At 41.4% G+C, this 22,597-nt stretch overlaps 1 protein-coding gene across 2 annotated transcripts in view; it reads left to right on the top strand.

Moving 5' to 3' along the window:
* The window catches only part of P3H2 (prolyl 3-hydroxylase 2), a 178,843-nt gene continuing 160,418 nt past the window's right edge, over positions 4,173–22,597 (top strand). Inside the window, exon 1 of one of the 2 annotated variants that reach the window (XM_018046610.1) lies at positions 4,173–5,058. In XM_018046610.1, the coding sequence (XP_017902099.1) occupies positions 4,585–5,058 (474 nt within the window). In that variant the 5' untranslated portion in view covers positions 4,173–4,584. The remainder of the gene's footprint in view (positions 5,059–22,597) is intronic. The other variant, XM_018046612.1, reaches the window with a different exon arrangement.

Here is a 22,597-nt window from a genome sequence, read left to right on the forward strand (position 1 = left end):
AACTCATGTTCTCCAAACCTGCTTTTCAGTAACAAAGGTAATATTTGGGAATTTATGCTTCCATTTCTGAATCTACTCAAATGGTTTAGAAATTGTAGTTGGAAAAAAAAGAGAAGTTATTAGTTATCAACCCAAATATCTTGCAACAGAAGAAGACAAGGATATTGGTTTCTAAACCAGATTTCAAGGGCAGAGTAGACCAGTAGACCAGGGAAACTGTCTTTGCCAGGGGAGAAAACCTCCTCCAATTATTGCAGCAGAGCTGAGCCTGAAATATGGGATCTCACATGGAGAATTCAAGGATGGAGAAGGGAAAGGGATCTCAAAGATGGCGTGAGAGTGATTTCAGAATAGGTCTTCCCTGCTAGCTCAGACAGTAAAGAATCTGCCTGCAATGTAGGAAAACTGGGTTCAGTCCCTGGGTCAGGAAGATCCCCTGAAGCAGAGAATGGCTACTCACTCCAGCATTATTGCCTAGAGAATTCCATGGGCAGGTGAGCCTGGTGGGCTACAGTCCACAGGGTCACAAATAATTGGACATGACTAAGCAACTCACACACACACAATCTCAGAATGATAGACCACTCATATGCAGATCATCTCTCCCAGAATTTCCAATTGGTAAGGTTTTTCTTTGCATCTATGCACAGTTATCTGATATCTCTAATCTAAGAATGAATTAAACCTGTTTACTCGCATCATTATGACTGTTTCTATAGGCATCATATCACCCTATCAGGTTGACTTTGGTCATATTCAGCTTCTGTACAATATATATTGTTTTACATACATATACACACCTTGTCCACACTCATTTCTTCAGAAAAATTTTATGAGTCTGTGAATCTAGCTAAGTGAGGAACATAAAACACAGTTGGTAGCTAAATAAAAAATGTGGTATATATAAGTTTAACCATAGCAGAATTTTGAGAGGAGCTATGAAGATATTTTAGGTAGGCCTAGAAAGAAGAGGTAGTGTGGTGTGGTGGGAGAAACACTAAATAAGCTTTGGTCCTTGTCCTGTAACTTGCAAACTAACCTTTGGTAAGTCATGCTTTTATAAGCCTCAACTTTCTCATTGGTGAAATTATAATATGAATTAATGCCTTACTCAAAGAGACCCTGGCAAGTTAAATGACTAAATGTTTGTGAAAAGAACTGGCACGATGCCCAGCCCACTGGATTAGGGAAAGCCCACCAATTCTCAATTTCAATCTATATTGTGTTTTTAGTTCAAGTTTTATGGGGAGTAATTATTATTGATTATATCACAAAGATAAGGCCTCTGTATTTTGTTTTTTAATTAGCTTTTACACATACAGCAAAGTTTGAGTACCACTGTTCATGAGGAATTGCATTGATGAAGTGATTCTCAACGTATGATTCTTGCACCAAAAGTCTCAGCATCACCAAGCAACTTGTTAGAAATGCACATTTTGAACTCAACTCAAGGTCTGATGAAACAGGAGCTCTGAGATGATACCCAGTTGTCTAAGAAGTTGCCTAAGTAAAGAAGTGCATTCTTGGCATACTCAGAAAGACATTAAGGAATGTTAGAGACCCAGGGAGGACTCTTTTTCTCAACACAAAGTTGATACCATTAGGCAAAGCATTGGCTGGAATCGAATTCTTCACCTTGAATGAATTTTATTGCTATATATTTATGCACTCCTGTTCTGACTGAGTCTTAAAAGGTAGATCAGATTTCCTTCATGGAGAGGGGAGATCTGAGTGATGGCTCATCTTAGATTCACAAATCCTCTATGTGACCTGGTGCCCTGATTCACAGACTTACACTTTGGGTTATGGCTTTGACTCCAGACCAGTGGTCTGGTTTCATATTAGAATCACTGAGGGAACTTGAAAAAATCTTAATGATCAGGCCATACCACAGGCCAATTAAATCAGAAGCTCTCAGAATCAGACTCAGATATCAGTATTTTTGCCTTCTCAGATGATTCCAATGTACAGGAAAAATTGAGATGTCTAACACTTTCTATAAAATTGGATAGGGTTTGTACCAAGGAAGATAAGATAATAGTTTTACTGACTTCAAGCTCCCTCTGTTTGCCACACAACAAGCCAATAAATCAGAGATCAGGTGTTGAGGCATGGAATAATGACTTTATTCAGAAAGTTAGTAGACTGAGAAGATGGCAGACTAATGTCTCAATATAATCATCTTATTGGGGTCTAGATACTAAGTTCTTTTGTAGAACAGAGGTGGGGTAGGGGAGGTGAGGAAGAAAAGCAAAAAGGCCATTAATGTTGCAAATATTTGCAAATGTGGCCAGCCTCAGGGAGAGTATGTTTTAATTTCTTCCTTCCTGTAACCATCCACAGGTGGACAGGGTCTTGAACAAAGGCATTCTGATTTACTGTTTAGGCAGGGGGCAGGGTTCTCCAAGGCAAGCCATTATGTATGGACAGTATCATTTTAGTGGACAAAAACAATAGGGAAAGAAAGGTTAAAGTAAAAGAAACACATACAACATGGAGTCAGACTGTGTTTTTCCTTATAACAATAAAACATGAAGAAGGTTTGATAGCACATGTCACTTTGGGATCAATAGAAAGTTTAGTAAGGCTACAACCAATATGCTTTCAATCTTTGCAGGTTCTGTGTTTCTAAAGCACTTTGAATCTAGTCTAACATGTACCATCTAGTCTAGCATTCTACCTTATATTATAACGCTTCCCCCAAAATACCTACTTTGAGAGTATTTATACAAAGATGTAAATTTAAATGGCATGTATTAAATGATGTGTACATGTCACAGAATGTAGAGATAATCTATAGTAAAGCATCCTGGTGCTTTGCCCTCAGTCCCATAGCAGGATTTCCTAGCCATTGTGCTTCAAAACCTTCCACAAGTTGGTTAATAACTCTGGACTCCAAAGATTTTAACTGAGAAGAGAGACACTCCTTAGAGGAAATGTCTGGGCATATGACCCAAGTTCAAATTCTGGAATACTGAACATCCGAAGTATTCAGTACATACTCAGCTCCAAAGTGGAGATTCTCCATCAGTGGAATAAGCCTCACATCAGTGAGCTTTGGGGGAGGAAAGTAATAACAGCAAGATTCTTTGGGGTCCCTTGGAATTACAGAGCCAAGACTGTTTATGGTCAAAGTGGTCAAACCCAACAAAATGAGTGAATGAATTAGCATGAAACTCTGGCAGCCTTCAGGGCATAGTGGCGATCCCACATAAAAGCCTTCTTTGGGGACTTCAGATCAACTATGTGATAAGTGTTCTTTCCTGTTGCCCTTCTCTCTCATTCACCATCCCAGTGCCCAGGGAGACTCCAGTGACACTGCGACAAACACTAGGAGAGCACAGGAATGCTTCCAGAAGGTGTACTGGAGTCAAGGGTCCAGTGCATAAGCTCTCAGGAATCCTTGTAAGAGTGTGAAGCCAAAGAACAGGAATGAAGGGAACACCTTGGCTCAGGAGGGATTTATAAGGGAGGAGAAACAGAGCAACAGGAAAGCCTCCAGCTAGTCCTTTGGAGTTTGGCAGCCATTCTGACAGCTTTCCCATTCCGAGGCTGATGCTCACCGCTTAAGGCCTGGGGGTACTGGATTTATTGAATTGTCTCTTTGTTCAGCTCTTGCAAAAATAATTTATATCTTAAAACCATTGGACATATTGGGATATTTGTCTGTCCTAGAAGAAGAGGAAACTAGACTCAAGTGCACAAGTTTACAGGGTTGGTAACCTGACAGAGGCAGGATGTAAGTATAACCATTCCAACAATTCTCTGGGTCCTGTAATGCCCTCCTCTACACAGAGAAGTGGGCTGTTTCTTGTCCTTTTGTCCCTATTCCCTGCCCTAATGCACGGACGCACACCCATACAAAGTGGGTTGAGAAACAAGGGTGAGCCCTTTCCTAAGAGAACGAGCAGTAAGCTTTGATTCCAAAGGCCCGGGGTTGACTCCTTTCTTTGCCTTTCACAGTTCTGTGAACGTGGACTAAGCACTTTCCTCCTCAAGCCTCCCAAAGGGGCCAACTGGGCCTCCAAGGCTTTCCTACAGTCTGAGCTGGAGCTTCCGTACTTCACACGGACAAGGTGACGGACAAAGAGCGAAATCACAAATTACAAAAACGAGAGCTCTAAAGTCACTAATCTGGCTTTTCTTCCTCTCTGAGGAAAGGGAGTCATCATATCCATTCTGCAACCTCTAAGGGACCCCACACATCAGGCTGGCCTCCCCGGCCCCTCCTTGGCTGGCCCCCAGTGCGCTGGCTCTCTGGCTGACACCAGGGTGTCTGCCTCTTGCCTCCGGGAGGCTGCGGCCCGAGCCTGCAGGGCGCGCGCCGAGCGCCGGCGAGCAGCTCGCGGAGGCTCGGGCAGCAGGAGGAGCGTGTGAGCTGTGGGCGTCCCTTTAAGAGCGGCCGTTCGAGCCGGCCTCCGCCTCTCAGTCCGCCGAGCGCCGCGGGTCACCTGAGGCTCGCAGGGCAGCCGGCTGGCGGCGGGGCCGGCCATCGCGCTAGAGGAGCCGGGAGAGGCGACCCGGACGCCAGGTGCCGGGAGCCGACTGCGAGCGTGGCCGGCCGGCGCGCGTCCGCCACGGAGGATGCGGGAGCGCATCTGGGCGCCGCTGCCGCTGCTGCTACCCTGGCTACTGCTGCCGCCGCCGCTGTGGTGCGGCCCCCCGGACAGCCAGCATCCGGAGCGGGAGCCCGAGCCCGGGCCTTTGCAGCCCTTCGACCTGCTCTACGCCAGCGGCGTGGCCGCCTACTACAGCGGGGACTACGAGCTGGCTGTGCGCGACCTGGAAGCGGCTCTGCGCAGCCACCGGCGCCTACGGGAGATCCGCGCGCGCTGCGCCCGCCACTGCGCTGCCCGCCGCCCGCTCGCGCCCCCAGGCGCTGGCCCGGGAGCCGAGCTGCCCTTCTTCCGCGCTCTGCTCGAGCGGGCGCGCTGCTACCGCAGCTGCCAGAGCCAGCGCCTAGGGGGCCCCGCGTCCCGCCACCGCGCCAGCGAGGATGTGCGCAGCGACTTCCAGCGCAGAGTGCCCTACAACTACCTGCAGCGGGCCTACATCAAGGTACCCAGAGCGCACACCTCACGCCCTCCCGCGCCTCCGAGATGTCTCGAGCCCTCCCGCGGCTCCCGTCTTCCTGGCCGTCGGGTCAGACTGGGTCTCCTTGAACGGTTCTGTCTGTGTGTGAATCTAGATATCTGGTGGCCCGAGCTGAGCTCTGTAACCAAGACTAGATGAATCTGGGCAAGCCATTAGTTCTTAAGGCATCCTCTCTCAAAAAGAGGACTGCACTGATAAGATGTACCCATTCAGCACAAATGTCTGAACGCTGGCAGAACCGGATCTAGCATAAGATCTCTCGCTTCGTTTCTTGGTCTAGCTTCAGCTCGTTTCTCTTCAGTCTCAGCTCCCTCATCCCTCGTACAGGGTGGTGTGCACCTTTTCTCTGAAGTTTAACACAGAGTGTTCCCAGAACAGCTGAGTTAAAGGTAGGCTTGCTCTGAATCCCATTCCTCTTTCTCCCTGCACCTACCCAAAAAGGGAAGATCAAAGGTTGAAGAGGAGTTGTGCGTGTCAGAGGTGGTTCTGTGCGAGGTAGTCTCACTTGAAGTATCCAGAGTGCTGACTCTTTGTCCTTTGATAGAGCACTTCTAGTTTCTGGAAGTAAGCATCGTACTGAGTTGTTCACCATCAGATGCCCCCTCCTTCTGGTTTTATTTATTTGTCTTCAGCTTGCCTGAAGTTTGTGACCGGAGGTAAACAGTGTACTGACATTTTCCCCACAGTCACGATTTTGAAGATCCATGTGGATGCTTCAGCAGAGACAATTTAGCCTGTGTTTCTCAGTCTCCCACTCTTTCTTATCTTTGTTTCTCTGAACTTATGCTTTCTCCCCTTTTTGCCTTTCTTTGTTCCTTTGTCAACGTCTCTTCTCCAGCTGTTGAAGTGGCAGCTTTGGGGGTTGATCGGTCATGCCAGCCACTGGACTCGACTGCATTTCTGGGACGGTGACAATACACGCCAGGTGCAGATATGATGTCTTTTGCAGCTCATCCCACAAGGTCTTTGCAGATGTGCAGCTGTTGGTGGAGCTCAGGAAATCACAACCGTAACTCACTCTTAACTCACAGTGCCCTGGCTAAAGTGTTGGATTTAGTCTCTTGGGCAAGAAATAAGGAGAAAGCCTGAATTCTTTTCAGCATATGTCTTCTACTGGCTTGTGCATCCTTAAGGGTTTGCTGAGACATATATTAATTATAAATCTACTTTCTCTAAAATGAATATCACAGTTTTGGGTAGTCGTAGATAAATCAGTCAGTAGTATGCAGAGAGGGGCCTGTGAGTATCCAACAGCTGAAGGTACATTCGGTGGGTTCCCAGAGCAGAACGTGGGTGGTCCAGATTGGTCCCAGCAACACTGTCTTCCCAGGAGTCTCAGATGTGAGGTTGGCAGTCCCGCTGATTGTTCTGTCACACATCTTGGGTACATTTTCCTTTTTCAGGTCTGGGAAAGGAATGTGTATTTATTTTCACTCCTATAAAAATAAATAACCGTGAGGTAATTCTCAGAATGTGAGTGTCTTTGGTTCTGTAATTACCCTTGCTTCACTGCTAATGTTAACATTTATCGTGCTCCTGCTTCCATCTCCTGTTGGAAGTCAAAGAAGATGAAGCCATAGGTTTAACATGCCTCAGTTTTCTTGCAGTAAATTGATTACAGGAGTTAGTCGCTCATGGGTAGTTCTGTGGGTAAACTACCTGGTGTGGTCTGACGAACCAGTGAAGTTGAAGTCCCTTAAAAAATATGTGAGTTCATGTGCTAATTTCTGTTTTCCCAGCAATGTTTCTGAGAGCAGAACACCTCTTGCATCTTCTTCCTGTTCATTTCTACTCCAATAGGCACAGTGTCTTGAGTCAATAGAATTGATCTCTTCAGGAGGAGATCTTCTGACCCTTTTTGAAATTCATTTTTGGTGGGTTGGAGTCATCAGAACTATCTTTATGAACATCAAATAAGGTGTTCCCTCCACCCAAGAAATTCACACTTTTAGCCTTTGCTTGGCTTCTTGGGAATTTGACTTATAAACACATACACACACAATCTTCTGAGTGCAAACCAAAATTCTGAAAATAACAAAGTACCGTTGGGCTCTGACAGGTTTGAATCGTAAAGTTCATTCCCTGATGATAGATGGGTTCCCTGAATATGCCTACATGTGATCATGGTACCTTGTGTTGCTGACTTACTTTGGACATCAGTGATCCATTCTGCACTTGAAAAGGATAATCCTGGGCCAGATGGAATTCAGTGAAGACTTTGTAACTAAGATTTGAGATCATGAATCCTGTGATACAGTTAGAGCTAGTAGACTTCCTAGAGACAAGGAAATATATTTGTTCTCAGCTAGGGGTTTGCAAACTCTGGGAGCTCTCCAGAGATGCTGTTGCTCCCCCAAATTCCAGTTAGTGAGCAACTAATGGAAGCGAATTCTCTATGCTAGAGTATTGGAAGGGAGAGATTGCGAATTGTGAAATCTAAGGCCTGTTGATATCAATTTCTCTCATCATAATGAGGAAAGGAGAATCCAGATAGGAAAAGGGGCTTACCCAGTGTCACGAGTGATTTGCCTTGATGAATTGAGTATAGGACTGGGAGTCAGAGGTCTGGGCTCTGCCAACAATTGATCATGCCTGTGCACACCCACTGCCCCCTGGGGTAACCTTGGATCCCACAGAATGCTGAGTCCCTGGGGCTATCCATTTGCCAGATTTGGACAGCTCCAGGAATGAGTCAGTCCTTGTGCTGTGGGGTAACAGACAGTCATTGTATTTATGTTCCGGGCTGTTCTGTAGAATCTTCCTTAAGTCCTGGCATGCCGGTAATTCCTCTGAGGTGAGATGGTAGTTCTACTTAGATCCCAAGCACACTTTTTTGTTTAAAGGCAGGGCAAGACTCTTTAGACTTTCAAATTCTATTATTTCAGATTGTATCATATAACTCATAATTCATATCCTGAAATCTAAGATAAAGCTTTGATCAGAATAGTCTCTACTTGGAAACCTTCATTGGTTTCCCTTTGCTACTGGATAGAGCCCACAGTGTTTACTGCAGCGTATCTGACCTTTAACTTTACCGGCTCAGTTTCTCCCCCACTCTGCCATCCTTCAGCCAGAGGGAGCAATGGATGCTTAATCTTTTGTGTCTGACACTTTTGCACATCTGGGTTTGTTTATTCTTCTTTGAGAGGCATAGAGGCTCTGGAATGGGATCAATCTGAGACTGAACTTTAGCTCTTCAATCTCCAGCTCTGTGACTGAAAAATTCACAAAAGCTTTCTAAGCTTTAGTTTCCCCATCTTGTAGATAATAGAAATAATAGAACCTAATTGGTTGGTTTAGGTTTAAGAGAGGATTTATATAAGGCACCCAGGACAGGGCCTATTTCTATTTTCAGAAACACTGGAAATGTGTCTCTTATTATTAGTTATAATAATAGTATGTTTAATTATGATAGTAGCAGACTTAGTTATAGTGGTAGTAGATTAGTTATAATAAGAGTAGTAGATTTTCCCACCTCCTTCTCTGTGTGTTCAGATGGTAACTATACAAGCATGAGCATATGTGCTAAGTTGCTTCAGTTGAGTCCAACTCTTTGTGACTCTATGGACTATAGTCCTGAAGGCTCCTCTGTCCATGGGATTCTCCAAGCAAGAATACTAGAGTGGGTTGCCATGCCCTCCTCCAGGGGATCTTCCTGACCCAGGAATTGAATCTGCATCTCTCAGAGCTCCTGAATTGGCAGGTGGGTCCTTTACCACGAGTACCATGTGGGAAGCACAAATGTACCTATTTCTGTGACATCCTCTTTTCCTCAATTGGCAGCCCCCAACAGTCCATTATTTCTCCCTCCTTTGAATATCCACAGTAAAGAATATGATCCTCTCATATCATGTTTCATTTTTAACATTATTTTGGAGAAATCCATGTATTTATTATCACTAATGTGAGCTCCTGGAGATCACAGAATGGTCAGAGTTACTTTTGTACCTCCTAACGAAGGAGTTTCCAGATCTGGAAGATCAGTAGATAGATGAATATTATGAATCACCTGGGCATTAAAAATATAATTTAAAATTGGAGATTTAGGTTCATTAGGTCTGTCTGAGTTCAGTCTCAGCATCTATATCCCCCCTACCCCAACCAAATACCTAAAACAGGGGGTGGTAGCAGTAAATGCTCAGCTTATGTTTGTTGAATGAATGATAGCTTGGTTGCTTGTGTACAATATATTGTTGAGAAAGATTGTTGCATGGTGATAGGAAGTCTTCTTATATTAGTTATCAGATTTCATGGCTTGTCAGTTGGGGAAGAAAGTTACAGAAGAACTATAGACGGCTTGACTTTTCACTCTTTTCCATTTGCAGGTTCTGGCTAATGTTGCAAACTTCCTTTCCCTCCCTCTCCATCTTTTCTCTAATTTAATCCTTATTTTCTAAAACTGTGCTTCGGAAAATTCTTGACACGCTGTGCCTGCTTTATGTACATTTGTGGAATTTAAACAAACATAAGAGAGATCCTTTTCTTTTTCCCTTATCTGTGTACTTTACAATCAGGAATACTTTGACAGTATCTGTTTTTCTGTCAGTGTTCCCAGCCATTTAGTAAAAGGAAAAAAAAAGATATCCAGTGCTGTTTATTTTTATTTTTTTATTTTTACTTAAAACAAGCTTGTCCTTCCACGTTTTGTTTCTAAACTGGAGCTGTGTGCCATTTGACATTTGTTTTTCTTCTTAAGATTAGAGGCGGGGGTGAGGGGGGAAATGCAATTAAGTTAGGCAATTCTATCTCCCTCCTACAGTCATCTCCCCCAAATTCCTTTTTCTTGACCATAATTTATTTTATTAGTGTTTTCTAAAAAAGAAAAAAAAAAAGCAAGCTGAAAGATTTTCCTCACTCTTTTTCTTCTTTATCCATTTCTTTCTCCTTCTAGATGAATGCCTTAAGAAAAATGAGTTTGAAACCTAGATCACATGATATGTGCTTAATATATATTATTTTAGTTCAGGATAAAAGCTTTTCCCAAGTCTCATATTAAAATCTCTTTTTAACCCATCTGTAGACTACGTACATTTTGTCCACAAATTATTTCAAATAGGGAGTTGAATTTATGTCTTTTTGAAATAGTTGTTTTGAAATTTCCTAGTGGTTTTTTCCTCAAGGGATGTGGCTTTTTTTCTTTCTTCTTATTGCAATTTTTTTTTCCAGGCTTGATTTATCAAAATCCACTAGTCATCATCTTTCTGTCCCACTGGTTAGGAAAGAAACCTGGGAACTTCTTGGTGTAGCCAGCTCTTAGGTCCTCCTTAGCTAAGGAGATTGAATATCAATTGTTTCCTGCTAGGAGGCTGACTTTATGAAGGCCCAGTCAGCTCTTTATCAATCACCCATTGTGACTGGCAAATGGTAGCTTAAAATTCAGTTAAATGAAGGGACAATTTCTTACAGGTTTTCTCCTATTTTAGTCTGGTGAAAACTTTTCCCAAATCTCAAACCTATAAAGGGATTTCTTTATAGGTTTTAATAAAAGGAAGTAATAAACGACTTGTCTCTCTTCACAGATTCCATCTCTGAGACTCAAATGTATTCTGTCATGAATATCATTTGCTCAGTGATAAACTCCAAAGGGATAAATGTGTGAAATTCTTTTGGGAGTGTTTGATAAAATGTCAACTTGCTTTGTGGATGGAGTTTAAAATTTTTGAAAGGTGGATGGATTCATCTAAAATGAAAACTCATTGGATTTGGTGTAATAATGGTTCTTTGGTACTACTAAGGACTTGAGTAAAGATCTTAGAGAACTGGAAGGGACTCCAAGGGAATATCTTGTTCAACTCTCTGTCTCTTCAAGTTAAATAGTTGGTTTGGGACAGTGAAGTAAGGGTGAGAGAGGGAGGAATACATATTTTGCCTAAGAAATGTGGTCTTGTAAGAATAAAGAGTGCTAATTATTAAAAGCATTAAAATACTACAACTTGAAGGACCCTCAGAAATCATAAAGTCTGTCCTTGTTTTGATAGCTGATGGCCTCAGAGGTTCCATAATGAATCAAGGAGGATCAGCAAGTGGAGCTGGGTCAGAATGTCCAGTGCTCTTGTGGGCTTCCCAGGTGACGCTAGTGGTAAAGAACCTGCCTGCCAACGCAGGAGATGTAAGAGACGCTGGTTTGATTCCTGAGTCAGGAAGATCCCTTGGAGAAGGGAATGACAACCCATTCCATGGACAGAGGAGACTGGTGGGCTACAGACCATGGGGTGGCAAAGAATTGGACAAGACTGAAATGACGTAGGATGCATGCACAGTGCTCTTTACAGACTCTGTGGAAGGGGCGTGGTTACCTCCAGAGGGGCAGTCTGGTAAATCAGTGGTGCCACTGAGACCTGCAGTGGACCTGGTGCCTCCAGAGATGGAACAGACACAAGGCCCAGTTTCCTGGACTGCCCCGCCCACCCTGCATTTTCATTCACATGAGATGTAGGCCACTTAGCCAAGAGTCACAGTCGTCTGGTGGAAAATTTTGCATTTCTCATTAGGAAAAAAATAATTTCTCCTGTCTTTTTTTCCATTCAGCTCTTCTCCTATAATTCTTTTTCTGTTCTTTTATTCATCCCTCTTTTCCTGCTGACTTCCTAGCTATGTAATTTCCATGAGGGCTGGCCTTCATTTGCCAAATGTCCCAAACACCTTTAAAAAGAGAGAGAGCTGGAGTCAGCCTTCTGTGTGATATGTTTTGGTGCTGTGTGTATGATTTTGGGGCTTTAGTACTGAGGAGAGCTGCCGGCTATGATCAGAAGAAGCTGATTTCATTTGACTACACCCCTCTCTGCTTTACTTTCTTTCTGCATCTCTCTCTTCTTTCCCATTCCTTGTCCTGTTGATGATCTCCAGAGTGAAATTACATCTGCCAAGGAGCAGGTTGAGGAAATCAGTCAAGGGAAGAGAGAAGCAAGTAGCAGTCCAGGTAATGTCAGGGTTCTGGTTCTAATAAAATGAAGCCCAGAGAGCCTCTTATTTAATTTGATACATAGACATAGGCATCTACTTCTATGAAATTCTTTTTATGTCCTTTTCACCCATACTATCTGTGCAAGAGTTGGGTATATGTTGGGAAAGGTATTCATTTCCCTCTCCTCTTGGGTCTCCATCTTTCTGCAACTGCTTCCTGTCACATTCATAGGGCATATGTGCTCCCACCCTTTCATTTTAGAGAAGGGAAAATAAAGTCTGGACAAGAATCAAGTTGTCCACATGTACCCAGCAACTTAATGGAAAAACCAGGATTAGAATCTAAGAACCCTGATTCCTACCTCTGTGACATTGCTGATGACCACCATTTATAAGACACACACTGAATACCTGAAATTGCCAAGGTTAATATCATATGCATAGCATGCCACTTAACATTATTTCCCAAATAAGATACACCTTGAAAATAAAAGCTACCTTATGAATGTTATTCCTTGCACTACTGTTCTGCCCACTTCTGGAAAAAGCTCAGAAACAGGATCCTGGATTAATACTGTCCTCCAATAAACCTAATGGAAATGAATGAGCAAAGAATCTTCTTTGGAAGGGAAAAGGAGGTATAAGAGCCAGAAAGAGGGAGATCCAAGATGTCAGATTTTCCAGAAGTTCAGGGCTATCAAAACGATTCTGCTGGAATTCATTATCTATAAATAATAGATTCAGTTTTTCTGCAAGCAATAAGACACTGCTGAAGATTACAGTGTAATTATATTGGAACTCTGGAAAAGGAATGGAGAAAAGCAAAAGATATGATAAAATAAATAAATCTGAAACAAAACAGAGGAACTGTTAACAAACCCTGAATTGCAGTAAAGCTAACTGAGCCAATTTTGATTTATTCTTTCTGCTTGAATGCTAAATTTCTAGTTTTCACTTTGCCAAGATCAATAGGCTTGCACGAAGAAATCAACACATAATTAGGACACCAGACACAGTGGATTATCTTAAAGCCATATTTGGCTGGTTTCAAAAATGATCTCAAATTATAGTATCAAAAACTAATCCAGAAAGCCATAAAAATTATTTCCCCACTGAAGTAAAAATTATTTCTTGGTAATATTTTTCAGGCTGAATCCAGGATCAACAATCACCATTTGATTGTAGCCCAAGGCATTTAGAAATGCTACCAGGGAAGGAGATTTTCACAGTCATTGTTTCTATAGGATGACCAAGGGCTCAATCATACAATGAAGTCTGCAGGTTTTTGGATCAGTAGGTATTTAAGTTTGAGTTTCTCAGCCTTCAGTTCAGTTCAGTCGCTCAGTTGTGTCCAACTCTTTGCAACCCCATGAATCGCAGCACGCCAGGCCTCCTTGTCCATCGCCAAAACCCAGAGTTCACTCAGACTCGCGTCCATCGAGTCAGTGATGCCATCCAGCCATCTCATCCTCTGTCATCCCCTTCTCCTATTGCCCCCAATCCCTCCCAGCATCAAAGTCTTTTCCAATGAGTCAACTCTTCGCATGAGGTGGCCAAAGTACTGGAGTTTCAGCTTCGGCATCATTCCTTCCAAAGAAATCCCAGGGCTGATCTCCTTCAGAATGGACTGCTTACTGGTATTTGGGATGATTGATTTTTGTCATTATAGGTTGTCCTTTGCATTTTAGGATGGCCTCATCCCTGACTTCTACCTACTAGACAGCAGTCGCAACACACTTCATATTGCTTCTAAGCTATGACAACCAAAAATGTCTCCGTACATGGCAACATGTCTCTCGGAGTCAAAATCACCCTATTTTGAGAACCACTGTTTTAAACCTGTAGCCATATTTAAGATAACTGGACGTTAAGATTAGACAAGTATAAATTAAGTGTTTGACAACATATGCTAGATGGCACTGGGCCCACTGATGAATCATATTTATGAAAAAGTTTGGCTTTAACTTGATACCTTTTATGAGGGGAATTCCAATCGAAATAGAGTCTCTTTCTCCAAGATGCAAATCACTTGGCTTATATTCCTTAGCTGGTCTTCCCTCATGGCTAGGCTAGTACAAGTTGCAGGAAAGACCAGAGTAATTAGCTTCTCTCTACTTATTATTGGAATGTGACAGCGTAGGTTACTTTAGCAATACAAACTAACACCTTTCAATCTTGAACTCCAAACTCCAGAATTAATGTATTTTTTATTCAACTTGGAAAGTACCGAAACTCAGTCATTTAAAAGTAATCCACTGCAACTCTTAGTTTTCTTGGGGTTAGTTCTTTATCACATATGCTCTTAGAAAACAGCTTGACTCAAACGCAAAATGCCACCTTATAGGATACTGGAAAGTGGGAAAAATGAGAGGGGATCAGAAGAAAAAGGAATGATTGTGAGATTGAGAGAGAGAGAAGCTCAGAGGGTATCTCAGTCCTTTGGTATAACAGAAGACCATATGCTGGTGATTTATAAACAAAAGTTATTAATTATCTATTAATTCTTAGAGTTCTGGAAACTGGGAGGCGAAGACCATGGTACGTGCAGGTTCAGTGTCTGGTGAGAGGCATGCTCTGCTGTAACCTCTCACATTGCAGGGTAATTTCTGGACTTCTTTTATAAAGGCATGAATTCATTTCTTCTTGACCTAATCGGCTCCAAATGCTCACCTTGTAATACTTTGGGAACTAGGTTTCAACATAGGAATGTTGGGGAACACAAAAGTTCATACCATAGCAGAGGGAAATGCAGAAATAGATGGAGAAAGATGGAGTGATGATAGCAAAAATTAATGAAGGAAGGAAAGAACAGTAAGTTAAAGTCTGAGAGGGCCCCGTAAGTGAAAGGAGTTTACACGAAACAAACATGGACGTTGCAATCTCTGAAATTCATGTCTCTGTAATAAAACCAATCATTCAGAAGCAGATCTTGGTTGTTCTTCACCCAGAGGCCCCATACTCAGTTGAGACATTTCTGTCATGATAAGGCCCAGGGTAGCAGAGCCATTCAGTTTCTGTGTGGAACAGAGAAGGGAGGGATGTCTTTGGGGAGATTTTACATGACCTGCACTCAATGTTTACCAAATGTTAAGGGAAAATGCCATTTTGCCATTTCAGGTTTCTTTGAAATCCTAGATGGAGCTAAATGTTCTCCTTTTCGTAATAGGATCACTAATTAAATGGCTAAATGGTATATCTAAGATCCCACAGCTGGTAAGTAGAGTCAGAATCTGAATCCAGGTTTTTCTGTAACAAAACTCGAGTTCTCATTCACTTCTCACGATTTTGGTTTTGACATGAAACAGGCCTATATTCATTGGAAGGACTGATGCTGATGCTGAAACTCCAATACTTTGGCCACCTGATGGGAAGAACTGACTCATTTGAAAAGACTCTGATGCTGGGAGGGATTGAAGGCGGGAGGAGAAGGGGATGACAGAGGATGAGATAGTTGGATGGCATCACCGACTCAATGGACATGAGTTTGAGTAAACTCTGGGAGTTGGTGATGGACAGGGAGGCCTGGCATGCTGCAGTCCATGGGGTCGCAAAGGGTCAAACACAACTGAGTGACTGAACTGAACTGAGGCTTGTATTCAAAAGAATCCTCCCTTTTATTATATGACACTGGAAAAGTTCACATGTGTAAATATGAGTTCCTTATTTGGAAAATGGCTTCTTGTGAGAAGTTAATTTAAAAAAGAAAAAAACATTTTGAGTTCATCTAGGTCAGCATTAACAAAGAAATACAACTGATCCTTGAACAGCATGGTTTGAACTATGAAGATACTGCGGCATTGCATAATCCCCAGTTGTTGATTCTGCAGATTCAGAACCATGGATAAAGAGGACCAACTGTAAATTATATGCAGATTAAAAATATATATATTAGAATGTAGTTGCTTTACAATGTTGTGTTAGTTCCTACTGTCCAGAAAAGTGAATCAACTATATGTATACATATATCCCCTCTATTTTGGATTTGCTTTCCATTCAGGTCTCCACAGAACATTGAGTGGAGCTCTGTGTTATAAAGTAGGTTTTCATTAGTTTATAAGCAAATTTAGACCACACAGAGGTTAGAGCCTCTATCCCTCCATATTTTTCAAGGGTCAACTTATTTCCTTGCCTCATAGCTGCTGTACAGAGAGGAAATTGGTAAGGAAATCTGAAAGGCCAAAGAAGACTTAGGCATTTTGATAAATTAAAACAATAAGTACAGTACAGTACTTAGAGTAGGTAGATAAAACTTGATTACACACACAAAAAAAATTTGACCTGCTCAGTTGGAGCTCCTAACTTCAAGTTCAATTCCCTAGACATTGGAGTGTAAGCTTACTGGCCTCCTTTCAGCCTCAGACTAAAACAAAAGTTCTTCTTATTGATATCTTGAGATTGTATTTTGCCACTTTGAGAAAAGTCTTTTTGCTTTCTCCCCTTTTCCTTCTCCATCCCCCTGATTTCACAATTTCCATGAGACTGTGGTCTCTTCTTTGTATTTGTCAAATATGGACTGTGTTCAAACACATTCCAAACCTTTGCTGTTTTCTATTAACAGATAAAATCTCTTCCCACAGACCAACACACCCTGGGAATTTTAAACTGCTTTAAGCCTTTTCACCACCCTGATCTAGAGTACTCCTGGGACATGGCCTAGGTTTGGGAACCAACAAACATCTCTTCATCACAGACACCAGAAATAAGACTGCTTCTTGTATGACAGGCAAATGGGAGAGTAGCAAAGATAAAACAAAGAGAATTATGAGTTCAGGAATCAGGCAGTTTAGGCTTTGTCCCCAGTGGTGTCTCTCATGCCTTTAGGTCTCTATTTGGACAAGGGCAGAACTGGACTAGATGGCTTGTAAGAACTCTTCTACATCTCTCAGCCTGAAAGTGAAACTTGCTCAGTCATATCTGACTCTTTGCAATCCCATGGACTATACAGTCCATGGAATTCTCCAGGCCAGATTACTGGAGTGGGTAGCCTTTCCCTTCTCCAGGGGATCTTCCCAACCCAGGGATCACACCATTGTTGAATACTTTTATGGACTGGTGCAGTGAGCCAACAATCTGTCTATGGATAAGAAAAATGATGAGATAGTGTAATGGAATACAAAGTGGTAGAATGGAAGTTTGAAAGGTCAAAAGACAGGAGATACTTTCAGTGTATCTGATGCTAGTCCTCATCTTTGGACAATCATTTTAAAATAAAATTTGAAGAAGGACATGCTAATATTTAATTTGGTGGAACTTTAAGAAGTACAAGATAAACTAGGGCACAAGCAGGAAGGACTAAAAGATATAAATAAAAGACTCAGAACTTTTATGAGAAACAGTTGGAATAGGGATGAATAAACTAAACAAGAAAAAGAGGCTTTGAAAAGATCATTATCTGAGACAACTGTTCTGGATCTTTATGGCACCCAGGAATTGAACAAGTAGGACCAAGTAACAAAGTTATGGAAAACGGGATCTTGGCTCAAATATGGAAGACTTTCCCAACACTAACAGCTGTTCAAATATAATAAATAGCCCAAGAAGAAGGTGTTCGAACATAAGTCAGACAAATACTTATATAGGGAGGTTGCATTTAAGGTTCAAACATTAAAATGATGTTGAAATAAGATTTTTTTCAACACACACCATTTAATTGTATTTCTATTTTTAAAATAGTTTGTACATTTTTAAAGGTTACTTTCATTTATGGTTATTGGAAAATATTGATTGTATTCCTTGTACAATATGTCCTTGAGCCTATAGGATAGATAAGATTTAGTATATTTTCCAATCCAGAGTTAATAAGACTCTATGATCTTATTAATGAAAATTTGTCTTATATCCACAGATGGTATATAATTAAAGATTTTTTTCATTGGAAAAACCGTGCAGCTTTCTCTCTATCCTGCTTCTTAATTCTGGCTAATGTACTCTTAGACCTGGGTCACCAGCACACTCCCTATAAATAACTTAAGGATAAAGGGAAAGAAAAAAACAAAAAAACTGCCATGGCCTCAAAACACACATGGAAACACACACATGGAATATTTAGCAGTAACTGCATCCATATGTACGATCTGCATCAGGCGTCTGATTTCTGGCTCAAGTGTTGCTGTGATAACATCTGAAAAGGATTTAGTTGCAGCTCCATAGGACCAATGACAGTTTTAGGGTAAGTGGGTGACAAATGATCAGAGCATCCATGCTTAGAAGTTGAAAGTGGGTGCACCTTTTCTTATTGTATAAAGACAATATACTCAGAAAACCCAGTTTCATTCACAGAGCCTTGGAGCTGCTATTCTAATTTGCGCTGTTTGTGTGCTATCCAGAGGCTAAACTGAAAAGCTGGCCATATTCCACACTGTAGTTTAGTTATCAAACCTTTGCCAATGTCAATTCTGTTCAGTTTCACATATGAGTTGCTAGGGGGTCTGCCCAGAATATTATGTTTAAGAATATTTAAAGAATATTAAATGTTCCTAAATAATATTTAAGAAATTCCTTTATCTGACTCTCTCTCCTCTGAAATTACCTTCTTACTTTTTAATTGGGGAGCGGGGGGCAGCAGTGCTTGGTACCCTTGGAGAGGAGGAGAGTGAAAGTCCAGGTTCCCTGCACTAGGAGCTGACCAAGGTCAGGGGTCTGCAAGACTTTTTCCCCTGGAATTTGGCTGGAGTTCTGAGGGTATCGTCACAGATGTTCCTCTTCCATTGTCCTAAATATTCTGTTCCTTTAACTAAAAGGAACATGCCTTGGGGTGGGGGGGACTTTTTGTGTTTGCTCCCATTGGTTTGTCCAAGTTACGGGTTTCTGTGTCCAATCTAGGATGCATCAGCTTGGTTCAGTTCAGTCACTCAGTCGTGTCTGACTCTTTGCGACCCCATGGACTGCAGCATGCCAGGCCTCCCTGTCCATCACCAACTCCCGGAGTTTACCAAAACCCATGTCCATTGAGTTGGTGATGCCATATACCCATCTCATCCTCTGTCATCCCCTTCTCCTCCTGCCCTCAATCTTTCCCAGCATCAGGTGGCCAAAGTATTGGAGTTTCAGCTTCAGCATCAGTCCTCCCAATGAATATTCAGGATTGATTTTCATTAGCATTGACTGGTTTGATCTCCATGCAGTCCATGGGACTCTCAACAGTCTTCTCCAACACCACAATTCAAAAGCATCAATGCTTTGGTGCTCAGCTTTGTTTATAGTTCAACTCTCACATCAAACATGGCTACTGGAAAAACCATAGCTTTGACTAGATGGACCTTTGTTGGCAAAGTAATGTCTCTGCTTTTTAATATGCTGACTAGGTTAGTCATAGCTTTTCTTCCAAGGGGTACATAGGAGACAAAAGGAAAAACCAGGAAATTTATCACTATGTTCAAGGGCCAGATCCTTAGCCTGCCCACCTCTTCAGGCTCTTTCAGAGTCTTCCTGGGTTTTTGGTCCAGAGGTTTTTGATGTGCTCAAGAGAAAGTCTAGGGAGAAACGAGTTTATTTCACTTTGTTCAGATTTAGAAGTCTTCATGCAGATTCTTTTAAGTCATCTTTATAGTAATGATGATAAATACAATTTGAGTGGGCTTGATTTCAAAAAACTCAAAGTAATCTGTGTTATCAATGCTTTACCACAAGAAAACTACAGAAAAGTCTTTCTAACAAAACTCTAGTCAGATTCACCACCACTTCCACCACAACTGGATTTATGTTAATGAGGTGAAGTTTGGAAAGCATCTAAGGAGGGGAGGGGAGCTGGTTGCAGGGTAACAAACCTTGATTGAAGGGTTGGAACTATCAGTCCTGCCCACTGATTTGCAGAGACCAGAGGGGGACGAGAGGTTGAGTCACTTACCAATGGTCAATGAAGTAATCAATCATGAGTATAATGAAACCTCTATAAAACCCCCAAAAAATGGGATCTGGAGGGCTCTGGGTTGGTGAACAAGGAGAGGTGCTGGGTGAGTAGGGCATTCGAAGAGGGTTTAGAAGTTCTGTGCTCCTTCTCCATACATTTCCCTCTGCCTCTTATCCACTTGGTTGTTCCTGAGTTATATCCTTTTATAGTAAACCAGTGATCTAGTGAGTAAAAACAAAAAAAAAAAATCTCACCGCCACTGAATCATTCTTAAGTAGATCGACTAGTCTGTGTTATGGTTCATGTCAAGTTGTTAAGAGTCTTTCCTGCTTTGACTTTAAAGGTGTAAAGTATCCCAGCCCTTTGGCTAAGCTATCACCTGCCTGCCTTTTTACTTATTTATAGGTCTGTAAAGGAGACCCCTCTGGTATACTAGATTAAATGTGATTTAACTCTTCATAAATAAATAAATATGCAATCAGTTCATTTTCCCAACAGGATATTTAATTAAAAAATTATTTATCATGTTACATGTGGGAGACTAGTTTATTTAGGATTTAAAATAAGAAAAGAATGCTCCTAAGAAGGGGACGACAGTAGATGAGATGGTTGAATGGCATCACAGACTCAATGAACATAAGTTTGGGTAGGCTCCAGGAGTTGGTAATGGACAAGGAGGCGTGGCATGGTGCAGTTCATGGGGTTACAAAGAGTCGGACATGACTGAACGGCTGAACTGAACTGAAGAAAGAGTTCTCTCTCTTTTTTTTTCTCAGTGTTCCAAAATCCATATGACATCCCCATAATGTGGCTCAGTTGGTAAAGAATCTGCCTGCAATATGGGAGATGTGGTTCGATCCCTGGGTTGGGAAGATCCCGTGGAGGAGGGCATGGCAACCCACTCCAATATTCTTGCCTGGAGAATCCCATGGACAGAAGAGCCTGGTGGGCCACAGTCCATGGGGTTGCAAATAGTTGGACACGACTGGGTGACTCAGGCCAGCACATGTTCTAGATTACTGTGTGTAAGTCTTTGACCTCAACATTCAGACATGGCCAACAATACTGTTTGATTTTTTTTTGCACTTGCTAGGAACTGACACTTGTTTGTTGAAATTGAACTGTCAATTCTCCTACAGCATGAATTGTTGGTTTAATACTCCTTGTGATTAGGCATTTGAAATTACCATTCTGTGCACTTGGTCATAATATTTAAAGTGGGCCCTTTCATGGGGGTGCCAGCTTTATAAGTCAATTTATGATTATGAACATGAGTTTAGGTGAGTACACTGGAGACAGTGTTAGAATAAGGAGCTAGGAAACTGTGTCTCTAATTATAACTGTACCACTAACTCTCTATTCTGATGATGAATTTTCCTTTCTTGGACTTCAATTTCTCCACTTACAAATGAAATGTTTGGGATGTATAATCTTGAAAGTCTCTACTAACTTTAATAAATTTTAATGTGTGGCTGAATATTTCCTATGATAAAACAGGTCACAGTGATTAAACTGTTTGCACTTCAGTAACTACTAGTATCTTACCCTCAGTTTTAAAAATTTTGATGTTATACACTAAAATGGTAACCTCAGGCAATATAAAATAATGACTGTATTGGAAAGCCAAATAGGCAAGCTTTTGTAATCAAAGAAATGTCTTTTTTTTTAAAGAAGTATCAGTGTCCTGAAGAAGTATTTTTATCTCATCACTCAATTCAATAACTATATCTCTCTTCTCTATATTCAGTGTTAGAAAAAACATATTTACTACACAGTTCTATAGACTTCCTTCTGAAAATTTATAAGCTAGTAGTTAAGATTCAGTTTTATTCAACATTTTCATTATTTTCTGTAATGACAAAGACAATAACAATGTCAAGTTGAGAATATAAAATGTTAATACCAGTTGTTCTCTATGAATATAGCACTTTGAATAGCAAGGTTCAGGCAAGACCTCTTATTTGAAATGAACCTGTTTTTTGCTGCATAAAAAATTTGGTGCTCTGTCATCCATTTTGATTTCAGCATGTCTTGTTCTAACCCATCCATGTTCTGATTCACAATATGAGTTAAACCAGAACATTCACGTCCTTTCCATGATGCACAGGCTTTTAGTCAGACACGACTGAGCGACTTCACTTTGACTTTTCACTTTCATGCATTGGAGAAGGAAATGGCAACCCACTCCAGTATTCTTGCCTAGAGAATTCCAGGGATGGGGGAGTCTGGTGGGCTGTCGTCTATGGGATCGCACAGAGTCAGACACGACTGAAGCGACTTAGCAGCCGCAGCAGCAAACAAGCTACTCTCGCTTTTTTCCTTGCATATGTACCAGTTGACCAGGTAAGATTCTTCTCTAATGGATTATCCAACTATACAACAAATTATAGTTATAGCAAAACATATAATAATAATTGTCCTTCCATAGGGTATTATTGTATTGTTATGTGCCATCTTGCAGTCATTTGAAAATGAAATTTTCCGGAAGCTCATTCTTCTTTCTTTCTAGTCATAATATGTATTATAAATGTTAGGCATTTTTTTTGGTATAAACTTCTTGGCAGTATTATGTAGTGTAATTATTTTTGCTACAAAGAGCATAGCTTTGCAAAGTGTATTTTTTATTAGTTATATTATTTTTAGTTCTGGTATTTATTACCGTTTTTATCTCTACTATCAGGCTTTAGTGAATCATGAAAGGACCATGTTTATTTATTTATTTATTTGTAAAATGATGCTATATCAAAATAT

The sequence above is a fragment of the Capra hircus genome, chromosome 1, assembly GCF_001704415.2.
Source record: "Capra hircus breed San Clemente chromosome 1, ASM170441v1, whole genome shotgun sequence".
Lineage (NCBI taxonomy): Eukaryota > Metazoa > Chordata > Mammalia > Artiodactyla > Bovidae > Capra > Capra hircus.